The sequence below is a fragment of the Phoenix dactylifera genome, unplaced genomic scaffold (genome assembly GCF_009389715.1).
Source record: "Phoenix dactylifera cultivar Barhee BC4 unplaced genomic scaffold, palm_55x_up_171113_PBpolish2nd_filt_p 001159F, whole genome shotgun sequence".
NCBI lineage: Eukaryota > Viridiplantae > Streptophyta > Magnoliopsida > Arecales > Arecaceae > Phoenix > Phoenix dactylifera.
This window is the reverse complement of record NW_024068498.1, coordinates 54491-81568: the sequence shown is the minus strand read 5'-3', so window position 1 is coordinate 81568 and position 27078 is coordinate 54491. Positions and strand designations below refer to the sequence as shown.

At 41.8% G+C, this 27078-nt stretch overlaps 2 protein-coding genes and 3 long non-coding RNA genes across 5 annotated transcripts; 4 read left to right on the top strand and 1 right to left on the bottom strand.

Annotated features, from left to right (window-relative positions):
• The first annotated feature begins 352 nt into the window (after nucleotides 1-352).
• LOC120108069 lies at nucleotides 353-2382 on the top strand. The gene is made up of 3 exons (XR_005509582.1): nucleotides 353-666; nucleotides 1575-1617; nucleotides 2247-2382. It is a non-coding gene; the product is annotated as an uncharacterized LOC120108069 (long non-coding RNA).
• Nucleotides 2383-4345: 1963 nt separating this feature from the next.
• Nucleotides 4346-6587, top strand: LOC120108068. Its single transcript, XR_005509581.1, has 3 exons — nucleotides 4346-4884; nucleotides 5795-5837; nucleotides 6466-6587. It is a non-coding gene; the product is annotated as an uncharacterized LOC120108068 (long non-coding RNA).
• A 926-nt stretch (nucleotides 6588-7513) lies between these two features.
• On the top strand, nucleotides 7514-8757 carry LOC120108070 (RING-H2 finger protein ATL79-like). The gene has a single exon (XM_039121622.1). It carries the CDS (start codon nucleotides 7822-7824, stop codon nucleotides 8455-8457), a length of 636 nt encoding a protein of 211 aa, XP_038977550.1. The 5' UTR covers nucleotides 7514-7821; the 3' UTR covers nucleotides 8458-8757.
• A 2848-nt stretch (nucleotides 8758-11605) lies between these two features.
• On the top strand, nucleotides 11606-13402 carry LOC120108065 (transcription factor MYB119-like). The gene is made up of 3 exons (XM_039121620.1): nucleotides 11606-12015; nucleotides 12145-12271; nucleotides 12560-13402. Exons 1-3 carry the CDS (start codon nucleotides 11606-11608, stop codon nucleotides 13400-13402), a joined length of 1380 nt encoding a protein of 459 aa, XP_038977548.1.
• A 3094-nt stretch (nucleotides 13403-16496) lies between these two features.
• LOC120108071 lies at nucleotides 16497-17059 on the bottom strand. Its single transcript, XR_005509583.1, has 2 exons — nucleotides 16908-17059; nucleotides 16497-16763 (listed from the first exon to the last, which is right to left on the bottom strand). It is a non-coding gene; the product is annotated as an uncharacterized LOC120108071 (long non-coding RNA).
• Nucleotides 17060-27078: the final 10019 nt, after the last annotated feature.

The following is a 27078-nucleotide window of genomic DNA, read 5'->3' as shown; positions in this document are numbered from 1 at the left end:
CCAAAATGTCCATCAATAAATCTCATAATTACATCCTATATTATATCATATCAGAATATACTATTATACTATAAATATAATATAATATAATAATAAATTAATAATTATTATATTATAATATAATAATATATTATATTATTGCAGTAATAAATAATTATAATATAAGCATAATATAACATTTTAACACAATCATAATATTATATTATTATAATAATAGTTATATTACGATAATATATAATATTATTATAATATACTATTAATAATATAACAAGATATTATATTACATTATATTATATTCCATTATATGATTATATTATAATAATGTTATATTATTATAATATATAATTGTGAAGACCCGAACTGAAGTCGGCAAGGAGTGCCGACTTCAGTTGGGTCATCGTGGTCTGCCCACGAAGACCACGCCGGCCGAACGGCCAGCGGGATCTCCGCCCCACCCCCCTCTTCCCTCTTCCCTCTCCCTCTCTCTCTCTCTCTCCCCCTCTTTCTCTCCTCTGAGAGCCTCATCCGAGCCCCATCCTTTTCCCCATCCCTCTAAAAAAAAAAAACTTGAGTTTTTCCCCTCATCTTCTTCCTTTTTTTTGAAAGGATCGCCGGAGCCACCGTCGCCGCCACCGCCGCCGGGTATCCTTTCGTCGACGACCGGAGGTGAGCAAGACAACATAGACCTATTTTTTTTTTGGATTTAAGGGGAGAGAAACGATGGGAATCAATGGGTTTTACTTCCCCTGTTTCGGGGAAGTTCCTTTTGGGAGATTCGGCCGGCCGACGGTGGCCGGCCGGGGTCAATCCGGCCGAAATGGGTTCGGCCGGAGGTGGGTGAACGGGGGCCGGGCTTCCAGCCCCGGTCTCCCCCTCTTTCCTCCCTTTCTTCCTCTCTTTCTTCTCTTCTTCTTCCTCCGCTCGGCTTGTGACAGTGGGATGGCCGACGGCGGCGGGCCGAGCGCCGCCGTCGAGGGCCACAGTCGGCCGTCGAGGGCCGACCGGAGCCACCAGCCACCCCCCCCTTCTTTCTTTCTTCTTCTTCTTCTCCTTCTTCTTCCTCTTCTCCTTCTTTTTCTTCTTCTTCTTCTTCTTCTTCTTCTTCCGGCTGGGTGTTTTTCCTTGCATTGATTTCCGTGCCTGATTTGTGAACCAGATCTTGGACCGGGTTCAAACTGTGAACCGGTTTCACCTATGCTGTGAATAGGGTTTGATCCGAGTTGGAGTAAATGGGTTCTGATTAGGGTCTGAATCTGAGTCAAGAATTTGGGTTGGAGAATCTGTGTTGGGCTGAGTTGAACCTAATTGGATCTGTGGGCTGGTTTGGTATGGGCCTGAGATCTGATCTGGACCTGAATCTGGTTTGGTTCAATTGGGCCTAATCTGTTTTGGGCTACAATTGGTTTGGGTCTAAAGAATTCTGATTTTTGGGATTTAGTCTATTTATTCTTAGGGTCTATGCTTGATTTTGGGGACCCATTCTTGGATCTTTGAACTTAGGAATTTAAGGAGTTGGAATTAGTTTAAATTATGTTTCTAAATTAATTAAAAAATTAATATTTATGTTTAACCAGGGGTTCGTGATATCTGTGGCAGGAATTTTTTAAGCGATCCCAGGTAGGTGACCGTTGCTTTAAAGTAGAATTTTAACATGTATCTTGCATATGTTGATTTATTAATTTATTATTGGCAATATGTGTTAGAATTAGAATTAAATATTTAATTTCATAAATTATTATGTGCTTTACTGTTGGGAGTATGATTATGACTTTGATTTGGAAAGTTGATTTATTGATTTTTAAAATCCGCGTGACTATAGTCTAGGCCCCGCCAATGGGATGATACGTTGGCCCTGTCGACTTGTACTGAGGAACTAGTTCCGACACCGCGACCACCGGTGATAGAATAGTGGCGGCACAGGGGTGCGTTTTGCTCTTCGGAGCGGCTCAGTGGAGCGTGAGTTTGGCACCAGGGGGTGCGGCACAGTGGTGCGTTGGCTCAGTGGAGCGGCTCTTCGGAGAGTTGTATTGGCACTTCGGTGTAACCATGCCACTGGGTGATGTGGCCGTAGTCATGCGGTTGAGATATTTTGAGTCTCGGATCGGGTTTACAGATTATTGTGTGGATTTTTGGATTTATGAGTTTAGCTGCTTTTATATGCATTATGACATGTTATATGATGACTTTATTGCATGATGTTGCCTACTGAGCTGTTAGCTCATTCCTACTATTTACATTTTTTACAGGTGATGATATGTGACTATGGGGATTACGGGGTGGAGTGATCATGATGTAGTTAGCTAGTAGATATTGACTTTTTCTTTTGACTTATGTATATATGGACATTTGAATTGAAAGTTGGAATTTATCTTTGTTTAGCTATTGATGTGGAATCTGATTCATCTGCCTTGCGTGCCTGCGGGGTTCGCCCTGCAGGTGCGCGGCGTCTGCTCGCGCCCCGGGCCCCGGGTTCGGGGCGTGACAGATTTAGTGGTATCAGAGCTTAAGGTTAAGGTATCCTAGGGTTTATGTTCAGGTGAGTATCAGTGGAGAATTATGATAGAAAAACTATCAGAGATTTGGTTTATAATCACTTGAGATTGTAACAAGAATGATATTATAATCTAAGGTTTAAGACTACTAGGGACTGTGGCCTTAGTGGCATTAAAGTTTGAGGTTTAAGCTTATTGGAAAATGTGACCAGTTGGAATCTGAGCATATGTTTAAGATCACTAGGGATCGTGACAGAAATATATCATAGCTTAAGGTTATGATCATTTGGGACATGATAATTAAATTCAGTGCTTAAGGTGTGAGATCACTGGGCATTGTGATAAAATGTATGCATCGGATTTGGTTTTCGATGAGTGTGGAAGGAAAGTATAAATTGTCTTTGATCATGATAAGAGAGGGTAGACCTAAGGCATGTATAGGAAGGTTAGCCTTGGCATATTAGTTATATCATGTTTAGATGTTGTGTAAGTGATCTGAAAGTTCAAACATGATATGGGTGCAGATGTAATAGTACTTTTGGTTTTGTTGGTAATTATTAGAGTAGAGTTTGTGCATGGATCTATTATAGCATTGGAGTGAGCTAAGAACGATTTTTCATAATATTAAAACAGATTGTTCTTCGAGGTTAAATCTGTATATGAAATTATATTTGGTATTGACATGTTTGGATATTTTAAATAGATGTATTTCTATTGGTGGGTTAAATTTTTAGGGCTAGTAAGCAAATTGGTGGAGAATTCTAATTACTTGAATTTGTATATTCAGATTGGGCTACTGAATTTTTCTTATAATTGTTGGAGACTATTGGATGTGTTAATTTGAACTCAAGTCTCGGTTTATGATCTAACTAGAAATTTTTGTCATTGTAAAATACAAAATTGAGTAGAAATTTCGATTTTGAGATGCTTATATGAGTTATTATGTGTAGCATTGATCATAGACATTATGAATTTTGGTGAAAAAGAATTTGGAGGTTGATAGGGTTAATTCCTACTCATAGTGATATTGGCTCAACAGTTCTAACCCATTGAATTTGAAGTAAATTCTGTTGGAAGGAAAATCAATGTAGATTTTTTGATTAAATTGCTGAGGGAATACAAGAATTACCCCTTTAAATTAAACCTAGATATTTTTGGATTCTAAGAAGGTTGTGGAGATCACGTAGTGACCTTAAACTTGACTAAAGGATTGGGGGTTAGTTATGGTAAGTATACTCTATATAAATTGAGGACAAAAAGATCTAGAGGTTTTGCTCTAGTTCTACTTGGAAATTTGAAATTTGGAGTTTCTTAGTCTTAATGCAAAGTGATACTTTAGTCAGAAATCATTTGTGACTTTAAAGAATTAAATGAATTAAATCAGAGTGTGCAGCGGAAGTCTGGTGGTTTGACTTATTTTGAAACTGGTTAAGATCATTAATATTTGATCTAAAAGGCATTATGATGAAATACTTGAGTTAGTTTCAGGAGAATGTTGTTGATTCTATGGATGATCTAAAGGTAGCTCTGTAATTTTCACCAGTGGATCTTCTATTGTTGACAACTTTTGGGAGAATCTTGGGCATGTTAAATTTAGCATTTACGATTGATGATTCCTTGGTTGGTCTTAGACTTGGAATGTTTTAACATGGATCTCTTATTTGTTGGAATGATGTGGGAGAAAGAAAAGAAAAAAAAAATGATTATAGAATATTAAGAGGATTTGATACTAAAGATTTCTCCTATTTCTATTAAGCCAATTATGATCTCTATGTAGAATCAAGAGAAATTAATTAGTTTGGGATATAATTATGGCATTTTAATCCAAGGTTGGGAGTTTGGAATTCTTTTGAAGGAGATCAAAAGAACTTACTACGTGTGGTAAATAGGAAGGACCAAGTTTTGAGGAGGCGCACGATTCCTTATGTAAAGGTGCAGTGGAGCAATTACAGTAAGAGAGAAGCCACCTGGGAGCTGGAGGAGGAGATGAGAGAGAAGTTCCCTGCCTTGTTCTTGGATTGAGGTATGTTTTAATTTCGAGGACGAAATTTCTTTTTAGTTGGTTAGAGTGTGAAGACCCGAACTGAAGTCGGCAAGGAGTGCCGACTTCAGTTGGGTCATCGTGGTCTGCCCACGAAGACCACGCCGGCCGAACGGCCAGCGGGATCTCCGCCCCACCCCCCTCTTCCCTCTTCCCTCTCCCTCTCTCTCTCTCTCTCTCCCTCTTTCTCTCCTCTGAGAGCCTCATCCGAGCCCCATCCTTTTCCCCATCCCTCTAAAAAAAAAAAAAAACTTGAGTTTTTCCCCTCATCTTCTTCCTTTTTTTTGAAAGGATCGCCGGAGCCACCGTCGCCGCCACCGCCGCCGGGTATCCTTTCGTCGACGACCGGAGGTGAGCAAGACAACATAGACCTATTTTTTTTTTGGATTTAAGGGGAGAGAAACGATGGGAATCAATGGGTTTTACTTCCCCTGTTTCGGGGAAGTTCCTTTTGGGAGATTCGGCCGGCCGACGGTGGCCGGCCGGGGTCAATCCGGCCGAAATGGGTTCGGCCGGAGGTGGGTGAACGGGGGCCGGGCTTCCAGCCCCGGTCTCCCTCTCTTTCCTCCCTTTCTTCCTCTCTTTCTTCTCTTCTTCTTCCTCCGCTCGGCTTGTGACAGTGGGATGGCCGACGGCGGCGGGCCGAGCGCCGCCGTCGAGGGCCACAGTCGGCCGTCGAGGGCCGACCGGAGCCACCAGCCACCCCCCCTTCTTTCTTTCTTCTTCTTCTTCTCCTTCTTCTTCCTCTTCTCCTTCTTTTTCTTCTTCTTCTTCTTCTTCTTCTTCTTCTTCCGACTGGGTGTTTTTCCTTGCATTGATTTCCGTGCCTGATTTGTGAACCAGATCTTGGACCGGGTTCAAACTGTGAACCGGTTTCACCTATGCTGTGAATAGGGTTTGATCCGAGTTGGAGTAAATGGGTTCTGATTAGGGTCTGAATCTGAGTCAAGAATTTGGGTTGGAGAATCTGTGTTGGGCTGAGTTGAACCTAATTGGATCTGTGGGCTGGTTTGGTATGGGCCTGAGATCTGATCTAGACCTGAATCTGGTTTGGTTCAATTGGGCCTAATCTGTTTTGGGCTACAATTGGTTTGGGTCTAAAGAATTCTGATTTTTGGGATTTAGTCTATTTATTCTTAGGGTCTATGCTTGATTTTGGGGACCCATTCTTGGATCTTTGAACTTAGGAATTTAAGGGGTTGGAATTAGTTTAAATTATGTTTCTAAATTAATTAAATAATTAATATTTATGTTTAACCAGGGGTTCGTGATATCTGTGGCAGGAATTTTTTAAGCGATCCCAGGTAGGTGACCGTTGCTTTAAAGTAGAATTTTAACATGTATCTTGCATATGTTGATTTATTAATTTATTATTGGCAATATGTGTTAGAATTAGAATTAAATATTTAATTTCATAAATTATTATGTGCTTTACTGTTGGGAGTATGATTATGACTTTGATTTGGAAAGTTGATTTATTGATTTTTAAAATCCGCGTGACTATGTCTAGGCCCCGCCAATGGGATGATACGTTGGCCCTGTCGACTTGTACTGAGGAACTAGTTCCAACACCGCGACCACCGGTGATAGAATAGTGGCGGCACAGGGGTGCGTTTTGCTCTTCGGAGCGGCTCAGTGGAGCGTGAGTTTGGCACCAGGGGGTGCGGCACAGTGGCGCGTTGGCTCAGTGGAGCGGCTCTTCGGAGAGTTGTATTGGCACTTCGGTGTAACCATGCCACTGGGTGATGTGGCCGTAGTCATGCGGTTGAGATATTTTGAGTCTCGGATCGGGTTTACAGATTATTGTGTGGATTTTTGGATTTATGAGTTTAGCTGCTTTTATATGCATTATGACATGTTATATGATGACTTTATTGCATGATGTTGCCTACTGAGCTGTTAGCTCATTCCTACTATTTACATTTTTTACAGGTGATGATATGTGACTATGGGGATTACGGGGTGGAGTGATCATGATGTAGTTAGCTAGTAGATATTGACTTTTTCTTTTGACTTATGTATATATGGACATTTCAATTGAAAGTTGGAATTTATCTTTGTTTAGCTATTGATGTGGAATCTGATTCATCTGCCTTGCGTGCCTGCGGGGTTCGCCCTGCAGGTGCGCGGCGTCTGCTCGCGCCCCGGGCCCCGGGTTCGGGGCGTGACAATAATATAATATAATATTACAATAATGCAATCTAATATAATAATATTTAATAGTAATTTATATTATACTATAATAAAATATAATATATTATTAGAATAGATTCTAATCCATTATATTATATTGTTATATTACATTGCAACATTATTATATAATACTATATTATATTATGTCATAATTATAATAATATTATATCACATTATATTACATTATAGTAATATTGTACTATTAATAGTACATTATTATATCGTATCATATCATATTATATTATATTATATTATGTTATATTGTTATGCTATAATATTATATAGAATAATTATATTTTAAGATGTAATAATATGTAATATTATATTGTATTATATTTTACTATTTAATACTATGCAATATTTTTTATTATCATTTTATCATACTAAAATTATTTTTTATTTTTGGTTACCAATACTTTATAAAATTTTACTTCTGAAAAGCTCTAAAATCTCTGTTGCCAACAAATAAGCTTAACATAGCGATTATCTTCCTCGTGTTCTCCAAAATGAGGTGAAAGACATCGGGATCCATCTGAAGTTTAGACAACCAGCTGACGACCATCTTTGAATCTCCTTCTAAAACTATGTTAGGAGCTTGAAGCACGATGGTTGCATACATCAAACCCTCCCAAGCATCTTTCATCTCTGCCAAAGAGATGGTAATATTTTAGAGATGACACTCTCCTTCGTGGAATCTTTCACCTCCCAAGCATCTTTCACCTTTGCCACCAGCATAATTCTCTGGTCATGAATCGCAAACCCGGCACTATCTTTCGTACCTTCGTTGAAGACACTGCCGTCAAAGTTGGATCTTTTAGAAGACTGCGTTTTCTTTTGTTTCTCCTGCCTTTCTGCCTTGGTCACATGGAGGGATACGATCCAGCACGCAAAGGATAAGCGGCAGTGGATGTGGATATGTTTCCCGCATAGAAATCTTTTATGCCCACACCAGCACCTAACATCTGCAGTTCTTACCCCAACAGATAACTGCAAAGCAAAGAAGTCCCTACCGGAAAAGTGACGCCTTTCCACTTTCCAGCCGCACCATCGCCCACGTATTTGCAAATCCCATCATTCTCCCCCCAATTCAATTCTATGTACTCAACTCCACCTCTCACCCCAATTCAATTCGATGTGCTCAATTCCTCTCTCTCTCTTTCCCTCTATATTTCTCTCAAAATTAACAACAATAGAGCAGCCATGGCGGCCCCTTACCACGAGGCGTCCCTCTCCTCCCCTCCGCCGCCGCCCTCCGCCGCGGCCGCCGCACCCCCGTCCAACAAGTGGGGCCCCTACTCCGGTGCGGGCGATTTCGGGACCAGCATGCTCATCATCCTCGCCGCTCTCTTCGTTGCCCTCCTCCTCGCCGCCACCCTCGCCGCCGCCATCCGCTTCCTCTTCTGCGCCGCCGCCCGCCGCCGCCCTTCGCCGGCGGACCCCGAGAAGCAGGTGGCGCGGCCTCCCGCAGCGGAGGCGGAGGGGACGACGCTGGTGTTCTCGGCGGGCACGAGGCTGGCCAGGGCGGAGGCGGAGTGCGCCATCTGCCTCGCCGAGTTCGTCGAGGGGGACGGACTGAGGGTCTTGGCGCCGTGTAACCACGGGTTCCATGTCCGCTGCATCGAGCGGTGGCTGGCCGCACGGAGCACCTGTCCGACATGCCGCTCCAGCTGCCACGTGGCAGTGGGACCCGAGAGGAAGAGCCCAGCGATGGAAGAAGGCGGAGCAGGTTAGGTCATGTGATATATGTGCGCGTTTTGTACCGGACAAGTTACCGCAGATTGAGGATCTTAGGAGAAGTATCAGCAAATCTGACGGTACTGAGGTTGTAGTGCGAATCTTAAGGTCTGGCTGTATTGGCATGATGTAGTGTACAATTTTTATTTTTTATTTTTTAAGTTCTGTTTCATGTTGGAAGCCCAGCTTTGGTATTCGTGTATTGTACAATTTTTTTCAGTTCTGGCGTGCGTGCATTGGTTGTTAATTATGCGTTAAAATGCCAACTTAATTCGCTTTTAATGGATAATGAGCATACTTTGGGAAGATTTGAATAATTTAATAATACATGGGCTTCAAAAATTTGGAGCATTTAATAACAAATCTACGATAAATCTTTTTGATCCATTGAAATATGTTTGCCTGCTCTCATGAATGTATTTACACTTGGTTGGTCTAATTTATCCGATTTACTGAAAAAAGTGGAAGCATTTTGGATTAAAAAAATAGGGGAGCAACTCGGTCCGAAAGCAGCAGCAAACAAGCATTCAAAGTTTACACAAATATAGTGGATAGGAAGGGTTGTTAATTATGTGCTAAAATACCAACTTTGCTTTTTATGGTTTAGGAATACCATGCACATATTTTGAAAATTTTGGAGAGTTTGGATTTAAGAAATTTGGTGAGAAACTTGGTCAATGAGCAATTGGGTGCACCTTGCAAATGAGTATTGGGATATGTAATACCTAAAGTCTATGAGTTTTTTTTTTGGTCTCTTGTAGGGGAATAAATCTCACTCACTGAGAAGTGAGCCCTCTCAGAAGCCGCATCTGTAAGGCGCTTACAAACCCATGTAGAAACTAGAAAGCCACGATATAAGCTAGAATGACCGTATGAGAGTACGAGTCAAAGAATTTTTTTTAGGGGGGTCTCTAAAGACATAGATCAGAGATTTTTTTTTTGGCAGGGGGTTGGGAAAAAAAATAGAGGTCGCTGAATACATAGATCATAATTCCTTTCTCTAGAACCATACATTGTCTGTACCAAAACCTAATTGTGTACTAAAACATATATAATACATGTGCATAATGGAAGAATTGAAATATTTTTTAAATTACTATGTTAATTATGTTAAAATTATTAGACTAAAATGCTTATAAGAGTATTTGGTTCTAAGTACTTTCTAATCAAAATCAATAAAGGATCTCTCAAACTAAAAATCAGTATCATTTATCTAAATTGTATAAAATATTTGGAAACTAAAGTTCATCTATTTTGAAACTCTCATGTTGATGTATTAAGCCAGTAAAAAATTAATAATAGCAATATGGTTAGGAAACTAAACATAGTATAAGCTATATATTTTGCAATCCCAAACCATATTATATATATAGATATATATTATATATCTATATATATAATATATAATATATAATATATTAAACCCAAAGACCCTAATATATAATATATAATATATTAGGTCAAGGATCAATGCAGGCCCATTCGAGACCCAAAGACTGCTATTAAACCCAACCCAACCACCTTAACCCAAACCCATCCAGGTCTCAATTTTTTGAGCTTGGGTTCAAAATCTGTGCTGGTTGGTTCGGGTCAAGACAGGCTTAGGCCTAAATGCCATTGTTTCTTGGGCCTAATGTTGTGAGCATCTTCATTTTTTTTTTTTGCTAAAGAATAGGAGGGGGGAGAGATGAAACCCCGCCCGCGTAGCAGCTCCCACTGGCCCCCCTTCCATTAGAGAATGTTCGATGTAGATAGACATGATGGCTATCCTTTATTCATATTCTCCCCGATCCATGGGTTGCCCCATGTGTGAGTATGTCACCCCAGCTCCACCTCAGTACCGGCGGACTAGATGACGACTCCACCGAGCAGACCAAGCGCGGGACATCCGGTCCTCACATTTAATTGACGCTCGCGCATTTTGAACCTGAGTTACTCTGGTGGAATCTTAGCCCCATTCCAACTATGCTACCACCTTGGTGGCTTGCTGTGAGCATCCTTCGGGAGTTACAAAATTGGTAAACTTTGGCTCACTCGAACCCTCAGCCTGATGACTTAGAGAGGCCCGCCTATTTGACCTAAAATTAAGATAGATAGCTTGGAATAGGACCTTAGCGCATAGTATATATATCCTATCTCTAATCATCTGAGATAAGAATGAGCCTGATCAACCTAAATCCAAAAAAAAACCTGGCATATATTTTTCGATCTGAAGTACCATATGAGTTGCATCAGGTTAGGACAGGTTAGATTGGATCAGGCTGCATCGTAGTTAATCACAAGTCCATGCATTTTGACCTAGGTTTTAATTGGGAGTTTATTCTAGAAATAAAGGTACTACTACATAGGGTTGATAGCCTTGTCCTATATATTTAAGCTTGATGGGATCAGTCAATTTCGAACCCAGCCTGAGCCCGATATAGAATGGCCTGATCTTTTTCATCACCTGCCCAGTCCAAGTAAAGATTTATGTTGGCCAGATCAAACCTAGAATGTGAGTCGGGACCGGGCTAATTTTGGGTTGACCAACCCTTCTAGACCTTCACTTGGAGGGTCACCCAGCTCAGGCTGACCCAATGCGTGCATCACTTTTCGTCAGTTCAGGAAAATTATAAAGCCCCTCATGATCAGTGGGCTCTTATTTCGCTTGTCACGTGGAATTATCAACTCCGTCCCATCAGTTCTACCAGAAAACTGGGGAAATAACAAGTAACAAATATAGCTATAATCTAGCAACTCCTTACGCCTGCCCTATTAAATGGCTCTTACAAATTGCCACGGGAAACACATTCTAGGATCAGAAATACAAAAGTCTATAGTCCGTTGGTATTCTAAATCGAGAGAGGGAGAGGCCAGGAGAGGGAGATAAGTTTACTGTTCTTCGCGTTTTTTATGATTTTCCTTATAAACACTCTCATGGACAGCATTAGGCTATTAATGGGCGCTATGAATCAGCTAACGTTGCAAGATGAGTGTTTAATGTCACGCCCCGGACCCTGGGCCCGGATATTACATTTAATATGCCTTAATATACGTTCTACGTGTGATGTCCTCTCTCTCCTCTTCTATTCTCGTCTTTCCTTCTCTCCTCACCGTTTCTTTCCCTCGCGCTCACCTGACTCTCTCTTTATCTCTTTAGGTCCTCATGGCGGAAGTAGTGGATAAAATAAGCGATGAGATTTCAGAGAAGGCTCCATATTATCTCAGGCCATTAACGCCATTGGAAAGGTTTTTGTTCGGTGAAAGGGAGCTGCATGTTTCAAAGAAACCAACACCGAGGGAAGCAAACAAGGTGGTGTTATCAAGCGATGCAAATGCGCATTGCGGGGATCCCCTTGGTGCAATAGGTGTTCTTCCAACCGGTGTTTTTCCAACAGGTGTTCTATTAGATGAGTCCGGATTTTGTGAAGGTTTTGTTGGTGGCAATGATAAGGAGGTAGAGGAAGGACTTAAGTGTACAGAAGCGAAAAGAAGGACGAGCATCTCGAGTTCTTCAAGATCTTATGCTGCGGATATTAAGTTGGTGAAAGGGCAGTGGACAGCAGAGGAGGACAGGTAAGAAGAGAGAGGTGTGATGACTTAGTATTTATGTTAGTTGGGCATGTTGATAAGACGACTTAAAGAAAAGGACTTTGATTTTGTCTAGGTTATTGGCTTTTGAAACTAGTTTCTCTTCTATTGCAGTTTGCTTATTAGATTAGTGGAACAACATGGTGTTGGAAAATGGTCTCAGATTGCAAAGAAGTTGGTCGGTAGGATTGGGAAGCAGTGTCGAGAAAGATGGCATAATCATCTACGCCCTGATATTAAGGTGTTATTCTTTTCATCTTGCTTCTAACTTTTCTTTTTTAATCTTGATTTTATAGTATTTGTTTTTATTCATGAAACATCATTCTTCCAGTGCTTTGAATGATTTCTTTATGCATGGGCACTTTTCATTTCTTCTTCTTCTTTGCTTTTCATTAAGTTTTACATTCTTTCTCCTGCGTTGCATGCGTTATCATTCCTTCAGAAGTGCTACCTGGACTTCATATACTGTATTTAACTTGTTCTCTTCCTCTATGTTCATTCATTTGACACACAACTGATCTCTCTTCAGAAGAATCCGTGGAGTGAAGAGGAAGAGAGGCTACTAGTGGAAGCGCACAAGAAGGTTGGAAACCGATGGGCAGAGATTGCCAAGCAAATCCCTGGTAGAACCGAGAACTCCATTAAAAATCATTGGAATGCCACCAAGAGAAGGCAGAACTCAAAAAGAAAGACCAAGAAAAAGGCAAGTCAGGCGGAAACATCTCAGCCTTCCATTCTACTTGAATACATCAGAAGCAACACCTCCAAGGAGACTAGCACCACAATGACCACCCCTTCCACAACCCCACCAAACCAACTCAAAATCACATTCCCAAATCCATCAGAACCTATGTTTGCTTGCAATTTCTCTGCATCAACTACTAGAAATATGGCAGGTGAAATGCTAGCCATGCAAAATTATATTGACACTTCCTGTAGCCAACAACCAGCTAGCGAGAGTGTACTGGAGAACGGACTTCATGTCAAGGATATCCAAGAGCCTCGTATGCTTGAATCACTCGAGTTCATGGGCATGGATGGAGATGATGATGAGTTCATGGGTATGGATGGTCATACATTCTTGGCTACTCCACCAGCGCCTAACTTCTTATATGAAAAAGCTAGTCCTCCTCCTACTGGCTCGCATGATACTCCTATGAGTGGTGGCAGTTCTCTACATGCAGACACTTATCTTTCCTACCTTCTAAATGGCCCCCCTTTAACTTCTCTTAGTGTGGCTGAGAGTGATACCTCAGAGGTGCTTGCCGACGATGTCAAGAGAGATATGGATTTGCTAGAGATGATCTCTTCTTCTCAGTTCTCTAGCTCTCAAAGAAGTTGCAGTGATGGTAGCTTCACTTATCTCTATTAGAATTTTAATCAGCATATGATTTTGGGCGATGGAATTGGATGTAAGAGCTATGTTTCAGTAGCTACAATTTTAATTTTTTTTCTTTTTTTTCTTTTTCTCTGAAGAACATAAGGACCGTTATGTTCTTTCTTTGTTTCTTTGTAATTTGTCTTTAGGGGAGCTTTGCATTCTATTCATAATTTCATATCCCCGTGATGACTTTTGGCTACCGTAGTAATGATTCCACTAGCTTTTACCATGTACGTGGTGGAGAGACTTTCGCCCTCCCTCCCTCTCCATGGATATTTGTAAAGACCAATGAAGTACCATATTAAGTACATTTAATTAGTAATTATGGTGCTAATTAATTATTGTTGGCTTAAATTTAAATTAGAATTTATTTTCTTTTCCTTGACATTGAAAACTTGTCAAATAAGGGGTTGCTGGTCAAACTCATGAGGAGCCATCCTAGCTGTCCATTTGCATTGGACGGGTAGTATTGGTACGGCAAAAACATATAAGAGATTGGGAAAATAATGCAAGGAAACAGAACACAGTGGAAATATTTCTCAGAGGTATATAATGAACGTTTTTTTTTCTCTTTCTTTTTGAAGAGGAATGCATCTTTGATAAAACACAATATTTAGTTGGAAAAATTGTGCTTCCCCACTGTTTAAATTTGTATCTCAAAAGCCCATGTTTGCAAATGCATATAAAAAATTCCCTCAAAAAACTAATACAAAACAAATACATATATAATTACAGGAAAGTCAAAACATTTGTAACTAAGATATGTACCTACAAACGTATCATGTTATAGCAACACTAGAGGTTGTCATTGACCTAAGCATTAAGACAATAGAACAATCGATAATTCCAAACTTTGTATATCTACATAAAGATTTAGGGTCTAGTTGGATAATTTAGCAGGATTTAGGCTGAATTTCTGCTAGATTCATGGACTAGGAAGTTCATTTAAGCATGGTCCATATCAACCAAATGCACCCAGCTCGGATCCTATGGAGGAGAGAGAGAGAGAGAGAAAAAAGATCTCCATGGCTCTTTTTCTCTCTTTTACAGATTAACAAGCCCATAGACTAGGATTTAGATTAGAACTTTGTTGGCCCTTACAAGATGCAGACTAGGCAGGTCAATAGGTCCGATTGCAGGAACATCGAAATAAACCCTTTAGAAGACAAAATAGCCCAAATATACAGCCAAAATAAGTCCTCCAAGTTTCTCAACCTCTTTTGTATCATAAAAGTATTCCATCTAATCATGTTTGAGATATTTATTGCAATAAAGCCAACTATATATAACTCCCAGGACAATTGCCAATCCTATGATGGTGAAGTGTATATATATATATATATATATATATATATATATATATATATATATATATATATATATATATATAGTTTAGTTGTTTTCTTAATCACTATTGCATGTTTATAAATTATATAGTTTCTAGATTATGTTGAATTCATTGATAGGTGGAACGCTTTGAATGCTTATAAGGCAAATCCTTGTGAGTATGTGGCGGTTGTCATGCTCTTGTATAGTTCCATAATGACTCTTGACATATTTTTTACATAAATCTACCATAACATATAAAAACTCTAGAGATATGACTATTTAGAAACTTGAGACATTCAATAATATTCACTTCATTACATGACTCAACACACGTTACTACAGAAAAAGCGAGATTTTCCGACGCTGGGGGAAGCGTCGGAAAATTTTGGTTCAGCGCCAAACTTTACCGACGCTTCTAAAAAGCGCCGGTAAATCTTCAGAATTGATTAAAAAACGTCGCCATAAGCTGGACCTAAGACGATGCTTATAAGCATCGTTGGAGGCCAAATTGCTTCCCAACCCCTTGCCCCCCTCTCGATCGATGCCCTAGCTGCCTTAAAAATCTCTCCCCTCCTCTTCTTCATCAATCTCTCATTCAAAAGCGTCCGATGCCGACATCAATCCACCGGCTCCCCATCTCGCTTCCCAAGCCCTATCGGTGTACTCCGTTATGCTTTTCCGCCGCCGTCGACCTCGCCCTCTTTCGGTGCCCCCCTTCTTCTTCGTTTCTTGGGTTTTCTGCTCTTGGCGAGGGCTAGTATTTTTTGTTGATTTTTTTGGGGGGTTTTGTCGATCCCTTTCCTTTCTTGGTGATTGCAGGCGCTTCCGAGCCTTAAAAATTATAGGCACTTCCTTTCTCATTTCTGAAGCGGCTTAGGAATTTAGAGAGGAGAGAGAGGAGCTCTTTTTCTATAATTCCTCCTCCTCCATTACTGATCGTTCGCGATCGTTTCTATTTCTTCTCCTCGGAATCGAATCCATGGCACGGAAGCAGAAATCGGACGCGACACGCCTCGACAAGGTGGATCGGATGCTCTACTCCACCTTCTGCAGCGCGGCCAACTCGCTCTCTCAGTTTTACACCCAGGCCATGAACCATCAGAAGCTCTCCTTCTCGGCCGGTGAGCGCCATGCCCTGGTTCCCCTCTCTCTCATCCTCATCAATCGATCGTTCCCAGGTTCATCTTTGATGGATACACTACAAGAAAATACATATTCCGCGACTAAGATTCGAGTCGCCGAATAACCATATTTGGTCGCCGAAACCTTTTCGCGACTAAAATACTCTTCGTCGCCGAACCCTAGTCACTGAAAGGTTTTGGCGACCAATATTGTGTGGTCACCTAAGGTACACCAACAACGACCAACGTTTGGTTGCCGAAGCAACTTTTCAGCGACCAAATTTGTTGTCGCTAATTCCCACGCCGACCAAATAGTTGGTCGTGGAATGTTTGTCTTCCGCTACCAAAAATATGGTCACTGAATGTCTATCTTCCCCCACCAATAGTTTGGTCGTAGAATGTATTGGAATGCATTGGCAACAAACATTTTTTGGTGGCAGAAAGTATTAACCTGTATTTAATTAATAATTCAAATTATAAGCTTAATATTTATTTTTGAGCTCGTTCCAAATCCTGTACAACCAACACAGCCTATCCATTATGCATATTGCACAATACATTTGCTCATCCAAATAGAAGTATACACAATGTTGGAGAATCCATAATCATTCATTATAAATATCATTCATACACAAAGTCAAGCAAACCTATTAACCATTCATCAAAATGTTTCATCCATACCATATGTTAAGGTGATAATCATCACCAAACACATCAAAATGTAAATTAAAAATTCCAAAATATCTGATCTTGCAATTCATCCAAACAACCATCATGTAGATAAAAATATGAATAAACAAAAAACTGATTTCTGCTTGTAGACAACTCCACCATGATCATCTGAACAAAAGCTATCCATGTACCAAAAACTAGATTCACATGCTCATAATTCCACCATGTATCTGAGAAAGCAAAAAAGAATACACAATCAATAACCACATGTGAAAAATAATAAACTAAAATTCAAGTATAAGTTCACAATGATATTTCGCTTAACTTGGTCCAAATCTCTAAATAACCTACGTAATATAAATGAGAATACATACCAACGAGTATTTGTGCCACCAGTTGAATACATGGCCCCATCATGATGGATAGATGACTTATGCGTTTGAGTCTTTTCCTTTAAGAACTCTGTCACCAAACTTGTAAGATGTGCAATTTGCTTCTGTTCTTCCTCTCGCTCTCTCCTCTCCTGTTCCAATTGCCTCCGCAGCTCCTCACGCTCCATCTCACGTATAAAATAGTTAAAAAAATGATATGAAAATAGATAGCTGTCAAGTATACTATTTCAACAAAGATGCATGAATCTAACAATGATAGACAAGAAGCCTCTTCAGTTTAATATAATCCTTAAATAGAAGCATGAAAAAATAATTAATTTAAAAGAAGTCCCATCCCACCATCTCCCATCTCCCATCTCCCATCTCTCCTTCGATACCCAAGCTACCTCACAGCACGGCAACCATTCAACCCAAACAGAAAGGAGTAGAAACAATTAAAAGAATCTCCACCCTCTAAGAAGTCCATCTCTAATCCCCATCTTTCTTCCCGATGGCCCAGCTGGATAAGGAGTAACGTGAGGGAAGGAAAACCAAGACCAAAACCAAAATAGTGATGGTCCCCACCCTCTAAGAATCTCCACCCTCTAAGAAATCCATCTCTAATCCCCCTACTTTCTTCCCGATGGTCCATCTCTAATCCCCCTATCTTTCTTCTCTCCACCCAAAACAAAACTACTCCACCCAAATCCCTCTGACCGGAAGCCCTGCGGTGGCTGCGGCGGCGAAGGAGGCGAAGTCCTCCCGCCTCACCTCCAAATCTCCTGACAACTCAGCCCCGACGACCCCCACCACTCCGCGGTGGCAGTGGCGGCGGCGAAGGAGGAGAAGCCCTCCCGCTTCGCCTCCAAACCTCCCGACGACCCGGCCCCAACGACCCCCACCTCTCCGTGGTGGCTGCGGCGGCGGCGAAGGAGGAGAAGCCCTCCCGCTTCGCCTCCAAACCTCCCGACGACCCGGCCCCGACGACCCCCACCTCTCCGCGGTGGCTGCGGCGGCGGCCAAGGAGGAGAAGCCCTCCTGGGTTTCTTCTTCTCCCGCCTCGCCTCCAAATCTCCCGACAACCCCCGACGACCACCACCTCTCCCTCTTCCTCTCCCTCTCCCTCCCGGCCTCTGTTAAATCAAATAACAGAGGACCCCCGGCCACCTCTCCCTCTCCCTCTCTCTCTCCCTCCCGGCCTCTGCTAATTAAATCAAATAAGGGAGGACACATACCTTGGACGCCGACGGCGAAGAGCTGAGCGAACGGGCGAACGGGCGAAGGCGATGGGTGAAGGTGACGGGTGAAGGCAAAAAGATAAAGCAGAAATTACCCCAAAAAAAAAAGTTAAAGTAGAGAAATAGGAAATTAGGGTTTGTTTGGTTTCTCAAACCCCCTACATATATACTTTTCTCGACTAAATTTTTTTTAGTCGCTGGAGGTGAACCTTTAGGGGCCAAAATTTAGTCGCCAAAAATTTCCGTGACCAAATATACATTTAGTCGGTGTAGGATAATTATTCTGTAACTAACAAGAATATTGGTCGCAGATAGCCTTATTTTCCGCGACCAAACTTTAGTCGCCAAACGTTTTACCTCCACCCCGCCAACTTGGTTTTGATTTTCCGCGACCAAATATACATTTAGTCGGTGTAGGACAGTCATTCAGTAACTAACAAGAATATTGGTCGCAGATAGCCTTATTTTCCGCGACCAAACTTTAGTCGCCAAACGTTTTACCTCCACCCCGCCAACTTGGTTTTGATTTTCCGCGACCAAATATACATTTAGTCGGTGTAGGACAGTCATTCAGTAACTAACAAGGATGTTGGTCGCAGATAACCTTATTTGCAGCGACCACTATTCATTTAGTCGCCGAAAGTGGTCGCTGAAAGTGTATTTTCTTGTAGTGATATATATATTTCTCCTAAACTATCGTTTTGATTGATGATTGAAAGGTTGTTGCTTTATGGTTCCTTTAGATTGTTACTGGTTCCTACTTGATGGATTCAATATGTATTGGCTCTTCTTTCATGGAATCTTTGTAAAATTTCTTCTTTCTTTTTCGAATTTTTTTTTTGTTGTTTTCTTCTGTCGCTGTTCACATTTCTGGTCCTCGATGGAGTGCAGTTTCTTTTCTTTTCCTCTTGATATGCATGTTTGGAGTTTGTTTTGTGCTTTTGTGATTCCATGATCTTGCCAAGTTAAGCTTTTTCTTGTTCTTTTCTTCTGATTGGGCGATCTTCTTCTATTTCGTTCTGTTCTTAAGTGATCGAGCGAGTAGCTTTTGGTGTATTCTGTCGCTTTCTTCCTCTCGTTGCAAGGCATCATTTTTCATATAGTGCTTGTGATTGGTTAGATTATAGCTTCTTGCTGTGCGCTTGATGCATTTTTTGTGGCCATAATCGCATCCATATGCGTTGAAGGCTAAATCGTTGGCTTTTTACTTTTAACTTTTTTTAAAAAAATTGAAGGCTAAAGCCGACGCTTATAAGCGTCGGCTTTGAGCCTTTTAGTGATGCTTTTAAGCATCACTAAAAACTGACCTTTTACGATGCTTTTCAAAAGCATCGGAAAATTTTTTTTTCACTCAGGTATCACCGATGCTTCGGCGATGCTTTGGGTAGCGTCAGGCGGATCTTTACGGACGCTTATAAGCATCGGTAAAGGATGTAAAAAACATCGGAAAAGACCACTTTTTCTGTAGTGAGTGACTCTTTACTTCGCATGAAACTTGGCTTAGACTATTGACTTCTTGACTCTTTAACCATGCCAGGTAGGATGCCACATAGGTTGACTCAAGTAATGCAATATAATACTCTAGTATATAATACTAGTATACAATACTCTACACTATTGACTTGTTTTAGTATATAATACTCTAGAGACAATGATGATAAGTAATTGCAATATACTCCATGAGATATGGCTTTATATAGTTACATAATGACTCTAGACATACCTTTCACATAAATATATTAGAACATATTGTTGTGGTTCAAATTCGGCCCGAGGGTGACCACGCTGGAGGAGTCGGGGGAGCTATCGGTCAGGATGGAGTGGGAAAACCGCCATCTGCGTGCTGGTGGACCTGCACAAAGTCTCATCGGTGGGATTCCGGTGAGAGCCCTTCGATGATTACGTTAGAGTGGATCGTAGGTGGCCCAGTCCAAAAAGTCTTTAGGTGTCACTTGATGGGGCTATTTATAGTCCCTGCGAAGGTGCCCAGGTGGCAGGCCATGGCTTGCTTGGGGCACAGGTTTTGAGCTGTTTCTATGCACGGTATGGTGTTGCAGGCGTTAACAGGGTATGACCCTTGGTCGTCATGTCGTAGAGTGGCCAGCAAGCAAAGCATGGCGCTGTGAGGATGTAATGTACGGCCACGTATACGGGCATAGGGGCGCGCATAGGCGCACATGTGTATGCGGCCGTAGGCGAGATCGGGCTCGCTTGGAGGGCGCAACCTTTACTTGGTGAAGTCAGCTTGATGAGCACTGAGGTCGGACCGACTTGGGGGGCCGCGACATATGTTCGGTGAGGTCGGCTTGGCGGACTCTGAGGTCGGCCTAGCCTTCTCGGCTCTGGAGTCGGCTCGGTAGGAGGCCTCGAGCTCGAGCCGGGGTGTCATTGTGGATACCTGCAGTCGACGGGGCCTCTTCGGCTCTTGGTTGATCCTGCAGGGCGCCCCGAGCCTGACTCGAGGGGATCATTGTAGATACCTACGGTCGACGGGGCCTCTTCGGCTCTTGGTCGATCCTGCAGGGCGCCCCGAGCGGAGATGTCTGGCCGAGGTCAGCTCGGCCTTTTGTAAGGTCTGGGGTCGAACTGGTGCTTAGCGGAACCGAGGTCTTACCTGCTCGATGCTGATATCTATTTGGTTAAAATTGGGTGGTTCTATGTTGTGAGCAGGATGATCCATTCCCCCCCCCCCCCCCCCCCCCCCCCCCCCCCCCCCCCGGCGTCACATATAAAAACTCTAGCGATATGAATGACTATGTAGAAACTCAAGGCATTCATAAATATTCACTTCATTAAATGACTCAACTCCTGTAACTCTTTACTTGCCATGATATTTGACTTAGGCTATTGATATATTGACTCTTTAACCATGCCACATAGGATGCCTTGTAGGATACCATATAGTTTGGCTGAACTGATCATTACTAAATTTGGTTTAACAACCAATTAACAACTTGAGTAGGAGGGTGACTACCAATTTACAGTCATTTGAATTAGAAAGAAATCTCTCATCATAATGTCTTCTGACATCAACCGCATGTATGGAGCTTCCTCGGTTCCTGGGAGTTGGAAATTGTGGCCTCTTCATTAAGCATGGGTGGGCTGTACGTTTCATATTTTCCTGAGCATAAGTGGGTTGTAGCTTTCATTTTCAGTCTTGTTGCACGAGAGCAATGCAAAAGAAGAATGGCAGTGCAGCACGAGTGCAGTCTATGTTGCATGGAGGCCAGGGATAGAAGTTACCCTCACTGTTGTTGAAAATATTCGTCGTGACTCCTAGTTCTACTAGAATTTTAGTTTTAGTCTGAAGTTGTTTAGTTTAAATTTTTGCACCATGAACCACCGAAATCCTTCCAGTAGGCTTGAGACAGAAGAATACTAGTAAGCGAAGTCTCGGAGGGTACAACATTAGCTGCAATAATTTGGGCTCTGTGACTGCAAATGGGTCGAGTTGATCCAGACTCGATCCAACCAGATCCGCTTAGACCAGAACTGACTCGTGTTAAAAGATCTGTGGGGTTGGGTTGGATTTTAAGATTGGACCCATTTCATTTTTTGGGTCGGGTCTGGGTTTATCATATTCGGATCGGATCCGACCCGATCCGATCCGATCCGTTTGATTTTTGAAAAAAATTTAAGTTTCTATTCTTACAATCTGACCCGATCCGACTCGAATTTGGAAAAGCATGAGTGACGGTTTGATATTATATACATGTCCTGTTTCTTTGGATGAGAAAAGCATGGTAAATACACTGCCTTCTTGCATTTTCTTCTTAACCATTATTCGCTAATCTACTGTAAATGCTGGAGCATGAAGGGAGGACGTGTGGGTACTACATTGTTTGCCAAGCCATATATTGTATTCAGTATTTTTTGATCATGTTTATCCATCGAGACTAGAAAGGTGAGGTGTTCTTTGTGATGCAAAACTAGAATCTTTGAACTTCTTTTTGATTAATAATTTTTTTTTTTAAATTTTTATGGACCTTGCATTTTGATGATCGCAAGAAATGCTATACACTAGATTTAAATATTGGGAATTGAGACATTTGAGATTCTGGGTGTAGTAAAAACCCACAAAGTGGCATGTCTACTTCTTCTGAAAGATGGAAACACAGGCCCAGCAAAACCAAAAAAAAAAAAAAGAAGAAAAGAAGAAAAGGAATGCGAGCCAAAAAAATTTTAAAAAAAAGAAGTTGGAGACATTTGAAGAGAAGGCTATAAAGTTAAATAGGAAGGTATGGTGGAAACTATGAGACAAAAAAAACTAGAAGATAAAAAACAGAAGGTTAGTGAAATATTGCGTTACCTTTCACAGCTGTTAGTTGCATTTTGATAGTTTCTTACTGGTGGTCGTACTCACTAGTTGATACTTTACTCATCTAAAACAAGCATGCAAAATTTTTAAAAGTCGAGCGGGCCCAAGGTTGGAACCAAGTTATGCATAGATCTGATCTGATCCAATTCGAATGGTTTATTGGATCAAAAATTGTAGTAATAGAAAATTTGATTTGTTTTTTTATTACATTGGATCTGGGTTCAATATTAAAATTTAAATAAAAAATTAAATTAGGTTGAGATTACTTATGATGCGGCCTGACTCGACCAATCTGGGGCTTTTAAATTTGGCTGGCTGGCGGCCAGAGGCAAGTTGGTGATAGGCAGTGAAGTAGTTATATATTTTATTTAGACCTTTTGAGAATTGGAATTTGTACTTGAGAGGGAAAAGACAAACTGAGACATCTTTAAATAGTGAAATGACGTGCCGGGTGAATGTCTATTTGGTGGGGCGTTCTTGCAGGGAAGCCGCGAGCATCAATTACCTGTTCGGGTCAATTACCTCCATGGTTGGTGGGGCCGTGATCCTTAATTACTTTTTTTTTAACAGTTTTGGAATAAATACAGCTCCAGTGCTTGCCATCAACATATCACGCAACTGGGTAGATACCGTATAGGTCATATCCCAGCTAACTGAATTTGAATATCTAGCAATATAGGAGGTCATCCATTTTATTTTACTGTTTATCTTTCTGTAAACATCGATAATCTATAAATACTGCAGGATACTGATGATCCTCCTCATATCTCCTAGGATCAGATGGAAATCTGAATGCTGATAAGCATCCGAACGAATTACATTGGATGGATGACTCCATAAACCAAGCCTTCTCAGGCTAGCCTTAAGTCCATAAGGAACCATAATATCATCGCAGATGGCATCCGAATCATGAATCTCGGCCCACCGTTTGCACCATCGTTGCCATTGATTACTGCCTCTTGGGATCCTAGTGTTGGGCATCCCTGTAGTAGCTAAAGTTTGGTCACTTTGGCTTCACTTGGATTATTCCTAAGCTGGTTACAGAATGAAGAGTCTCTAAGTCACAGTAAATGAAGCTGGAGAGTGTTTCAGAGAGAAGTTTCAGTGAGAGAAAAGGAAGCGTTTCATTCACAGAATACATCACACACCATCAGAGTTTATTACAGTCCCTTATATAGGAATCAAGATCAAGTCAGTTGAACTGGGACTGTTACAACTGATTCAGTTTAGCCAACTGATTCTGGTAAGTGAAAGGTTCTAGAACAGTGATCATTCAAGACCCCCCGTCAAGCTGAGAGGTTGCAAGAACGTGAAGCTTGGAGCAGAGGAGATGATGCCGTTGAGAAGAGTGAGCTTTGGTGAACAAATCCGCTGGTTGGTCAACAGAGGAGATGTGGTTGAGTTTGATTTCACCAGAGGTCACCTTCTCCCTGATGAAGTGATAGTCAATTTCTATATGCTTCGTCCGTGCGTGAAAAACCGGATTAGCAGCCAGTGCCAAGGCAGAAACATTATCACACAAAAGTGCAGTGGGGGTGGTAGGAGAAATGTGGAATTCACTCAGTAGTCGGCGAAGCCAGATGATTTCAGTAGATGTAATGGCTAATGCCCTGTATTCAGCTTCCGTAGATGAACGAGCAACTGTAGGTTGCTTCTTGGAGTACCAGGAGATGGGATTATCGCCGAGAAAGACGCAGAAACCAGTTGTGGACTTGCGATCAGAAGGATCACCAGCCCAGTCCGAATCACAATAGGCTGTGAGAACGAAGGAACTGGGACGGTAGATTAGTGAAAAATCCAAGGATCCTTTCACAAAACGAAGCACTCTTTTAAGCAACTGATAGTGAGAGATCAATGGTTTATGTATGAATTGACAGAGGTAGTTTACTGCAAAGGTGAGATCTGGTCTAGTAATAGTCAGATACTGAAGTGATCCGGCAAGTCGACGATAGAGTGCAGCGTCTGGAAATAATGTAGCATCTGTAGAGGAACTCGCATACTTTGTAGGTAGGGGAGAGGACACAGGTTTACAATGCTCTAACCCAGCGCGTTGCAGAATGATGTTTGCATATTGTTGCTGATGAAGAGAGATACCATGAGAAGAGAAGACGAACTGCACCCCTAAGAACTGAGACAGATTTCCCAAGTCCTTAACTTTGAACCGGAGCTGAAGGCGAAGGAGAAGATCAGCAATTGCATCCGGATTATTGCCAGTTAATAGAATATCATCAACATATATTAAGATGTAGATATGGATACTTTTACAAGTAAAGAGAAACAGAGATGGGTCAGCCTTGCTAACAGTGAAGCCTTGCTCAACAAGAAAAGAGGAGAAGGTAGAGAACCATTGACGTGGTGCCTGTTTCAATCCATACAGCGCCTTCTGAAGAAGACAGACGTGCTGCGGAAAGGATGAATCAACAAACCCCTGCGGCTGCTCCATAAGCACCTGTTCATTGAGCGTACTATGGAGGAAGGCGTTTGAGATGTCCAGTTGTCGAATAGTCCAGTTAGAAGACAGGGCAACAACAAGAAGTACTCGGATTGTTTGGAACTTGGCAACCGGACTGAAAGTTTCAGTGTAATCAACGCCAAACTCCTGATTGAACCCTTTAGCAACCAAGCGCGCTTTGTAGCGTGCGATGGATCCATCTGAATGTTTCTTGATTTTGTAGGTCCATCGACACCCAAGAACATTTTGATCTGTCGGTCTGGGAACTAGTCTCCAAGTTTGCTGATCCATTAGGGCATTGAACTCCGTAGACATTGCCTGACGCCAATTAGGATCAAGGACAGCAGTAGAGTAACAGGTGGGTTCAACAAGAGAAGAAGTATTTGTGTGAAGAGAGAATATTTTCTTGGGTTTTAGTGACCCAGTTTGTGATCTGGTGATCATAGGATGTCTTCCTGGTAGTGGTACAGACGAGAATGTGGGAACTGTTGTTGAAGGTAATGAAGAGAGTGAATGTGAGCCAGTATTAGGAATAGTATGGGATGAAGAAGTGTGAGAAGAAAGAGGTAACTGATCAGTGTCCGTTGCAGGTGAAGAAGAGGGAGGTTGTACTGCTGGAGAATGAAATGAAGGAGGACAGTCAGAAAAGTCCGGAACCAGCAATAAGTGTAGGTAGCACTGGTGTATTTGAAGAGGAATTGGATACCGAAGAGAAAGGAAAGATATGTTCATCAAACTGAACATGCCTGGAAATGAAGACACGACCTGTTTTAGGATTGTAACAGCGATAGCCCTTGTGTTGAGTAGAGTATCCAAGAAAAATACAGGGAAGGGAGCGTGGCGCCAATTTGTTGTGCTGGTAAGGCTTAAGCCATGGGAAGCATTGACATCCAAAGACCCGAAGTAGAGAATAATCCGGAGAATGGCCATGAAGAAGCTCATAAGGTGATTTGTGATGTAAAATGGGAGACGGTGCGCAGTTGATGAGAAATACAGAGGTTAAGAGAGCTTCTACCCAGAATGAAGCCGGTAGAGAAGAAGTGATTAGAAGACTGCGAATAGATTCTAGGATATGTCTGTTCTTTCTCTCGGCAACCCCGTTTTGTTCTGGAGTATGGGGAGACGACCGTTGATGAAGGATACCATACGTAGAGAATAGGGAGGAAAACTTCCTGGAAGTGAACTCACCACCGCTGTCTGAACGAAACACTTTAATGGATGCCGTGAATTGAGTTTCAACCATGTTCTTAAAGTGTATGAATATAGTGAAGACATCTGATTTGTATTGAATTGGAAAGACCCAGGTAAATCTGGTAAAGTCATCAACAAAGGAAACATAATACTTGAAACCTTGCTGTGAGGAAACAGAGGAAGGTCCCCAAACATCCGAATGAATGAGTTGAAGAGGAGCTGTAGTAGTATGGGCTGCCTTATGGAACGGAAGTCTGCTGCTTTTGGCCATACGGCAAGCCGAACAGGAAGAAGTAATCTGCTTGGTGCGAGGAATGAGCCTTCTGGACATAAGAGTGCGAAGAACTGCAGACCCCGGATGACCAAGTCGTTGATGCCATGTATCAAGTGAAGTAGTGGAAGTAAGAAGAGCAGTAGAACCAGATGGAGAAATATGAAGGTTGGAAGTAGAGGGTTGAGAAAACTGAAAGGGGAACCTGTATAACCCATCAGTACAACGACCGTGAAGAATCGTCTTGTTGGTGATGTTGTCCTTGATGGAGCATCCAGAAGAATTGAAGATCAGTGTGCAGTTATTATCACAGGCAAGTTTGTGAACCGACAATAAATGATGTGAAATACCAGGGGTATGAAGAACTTGAGACAATTGAAGGTTATGAGACGGTGTTGGAAGAATTCCTGTACCAGTGTGGTGAATCGGAATGGTAGAGTTGTTGCCTAAGGACACATGCTCATGACCGTGATATGGTGCAGAGTTCTGAAGAACGGACGGGTCAGGAGTCATGTGAGAGGTAGCCCCGCTATCAACAACCCAGTCGGAGGTTCTTGAGTGCTCAGAAGAGTTAGCCAGCAAGGCCTTCTGACTGAAGGAAGAACGAGACGAATCAGAAGAAAAGGTAGGATCCATTCTGTGCCAGCAGTTGATTGCCGTGTGACCACGCTTAAGGCAAATTTGGCATTCTGGTACACTCCTTG

Coding starts and splice junctions, on each gene's coding strand:
- LOC120108070 (XM_039121622.1), top strand. CDS start 7,822: ATGTACTCAACTCCACCTCTCACCCCAATTCAATTCGATGTGCTCAAT.
- LOC120108065 (XM_039121620.1), top strand. CDS start 11,606: ATGGCGGAAGTAGTGGATAAAATAAGCGATGAGATTTCAGAGAAGGCT. Junction 12,016..12,144: donor TGGACAGCAGAGGAGGACAG/GTAAGAAGAGAG, acceptor CTTCTATTGCAG/TTTGCTTATTAGATTAGTGG. Junction 12,272..12,559: donor ATCTACGCCCTGATATTAAG/GTGTTATTCTTT, acceptor ATCTCTCTTCAG/AAGAATCCGTGGAGTGAAGA.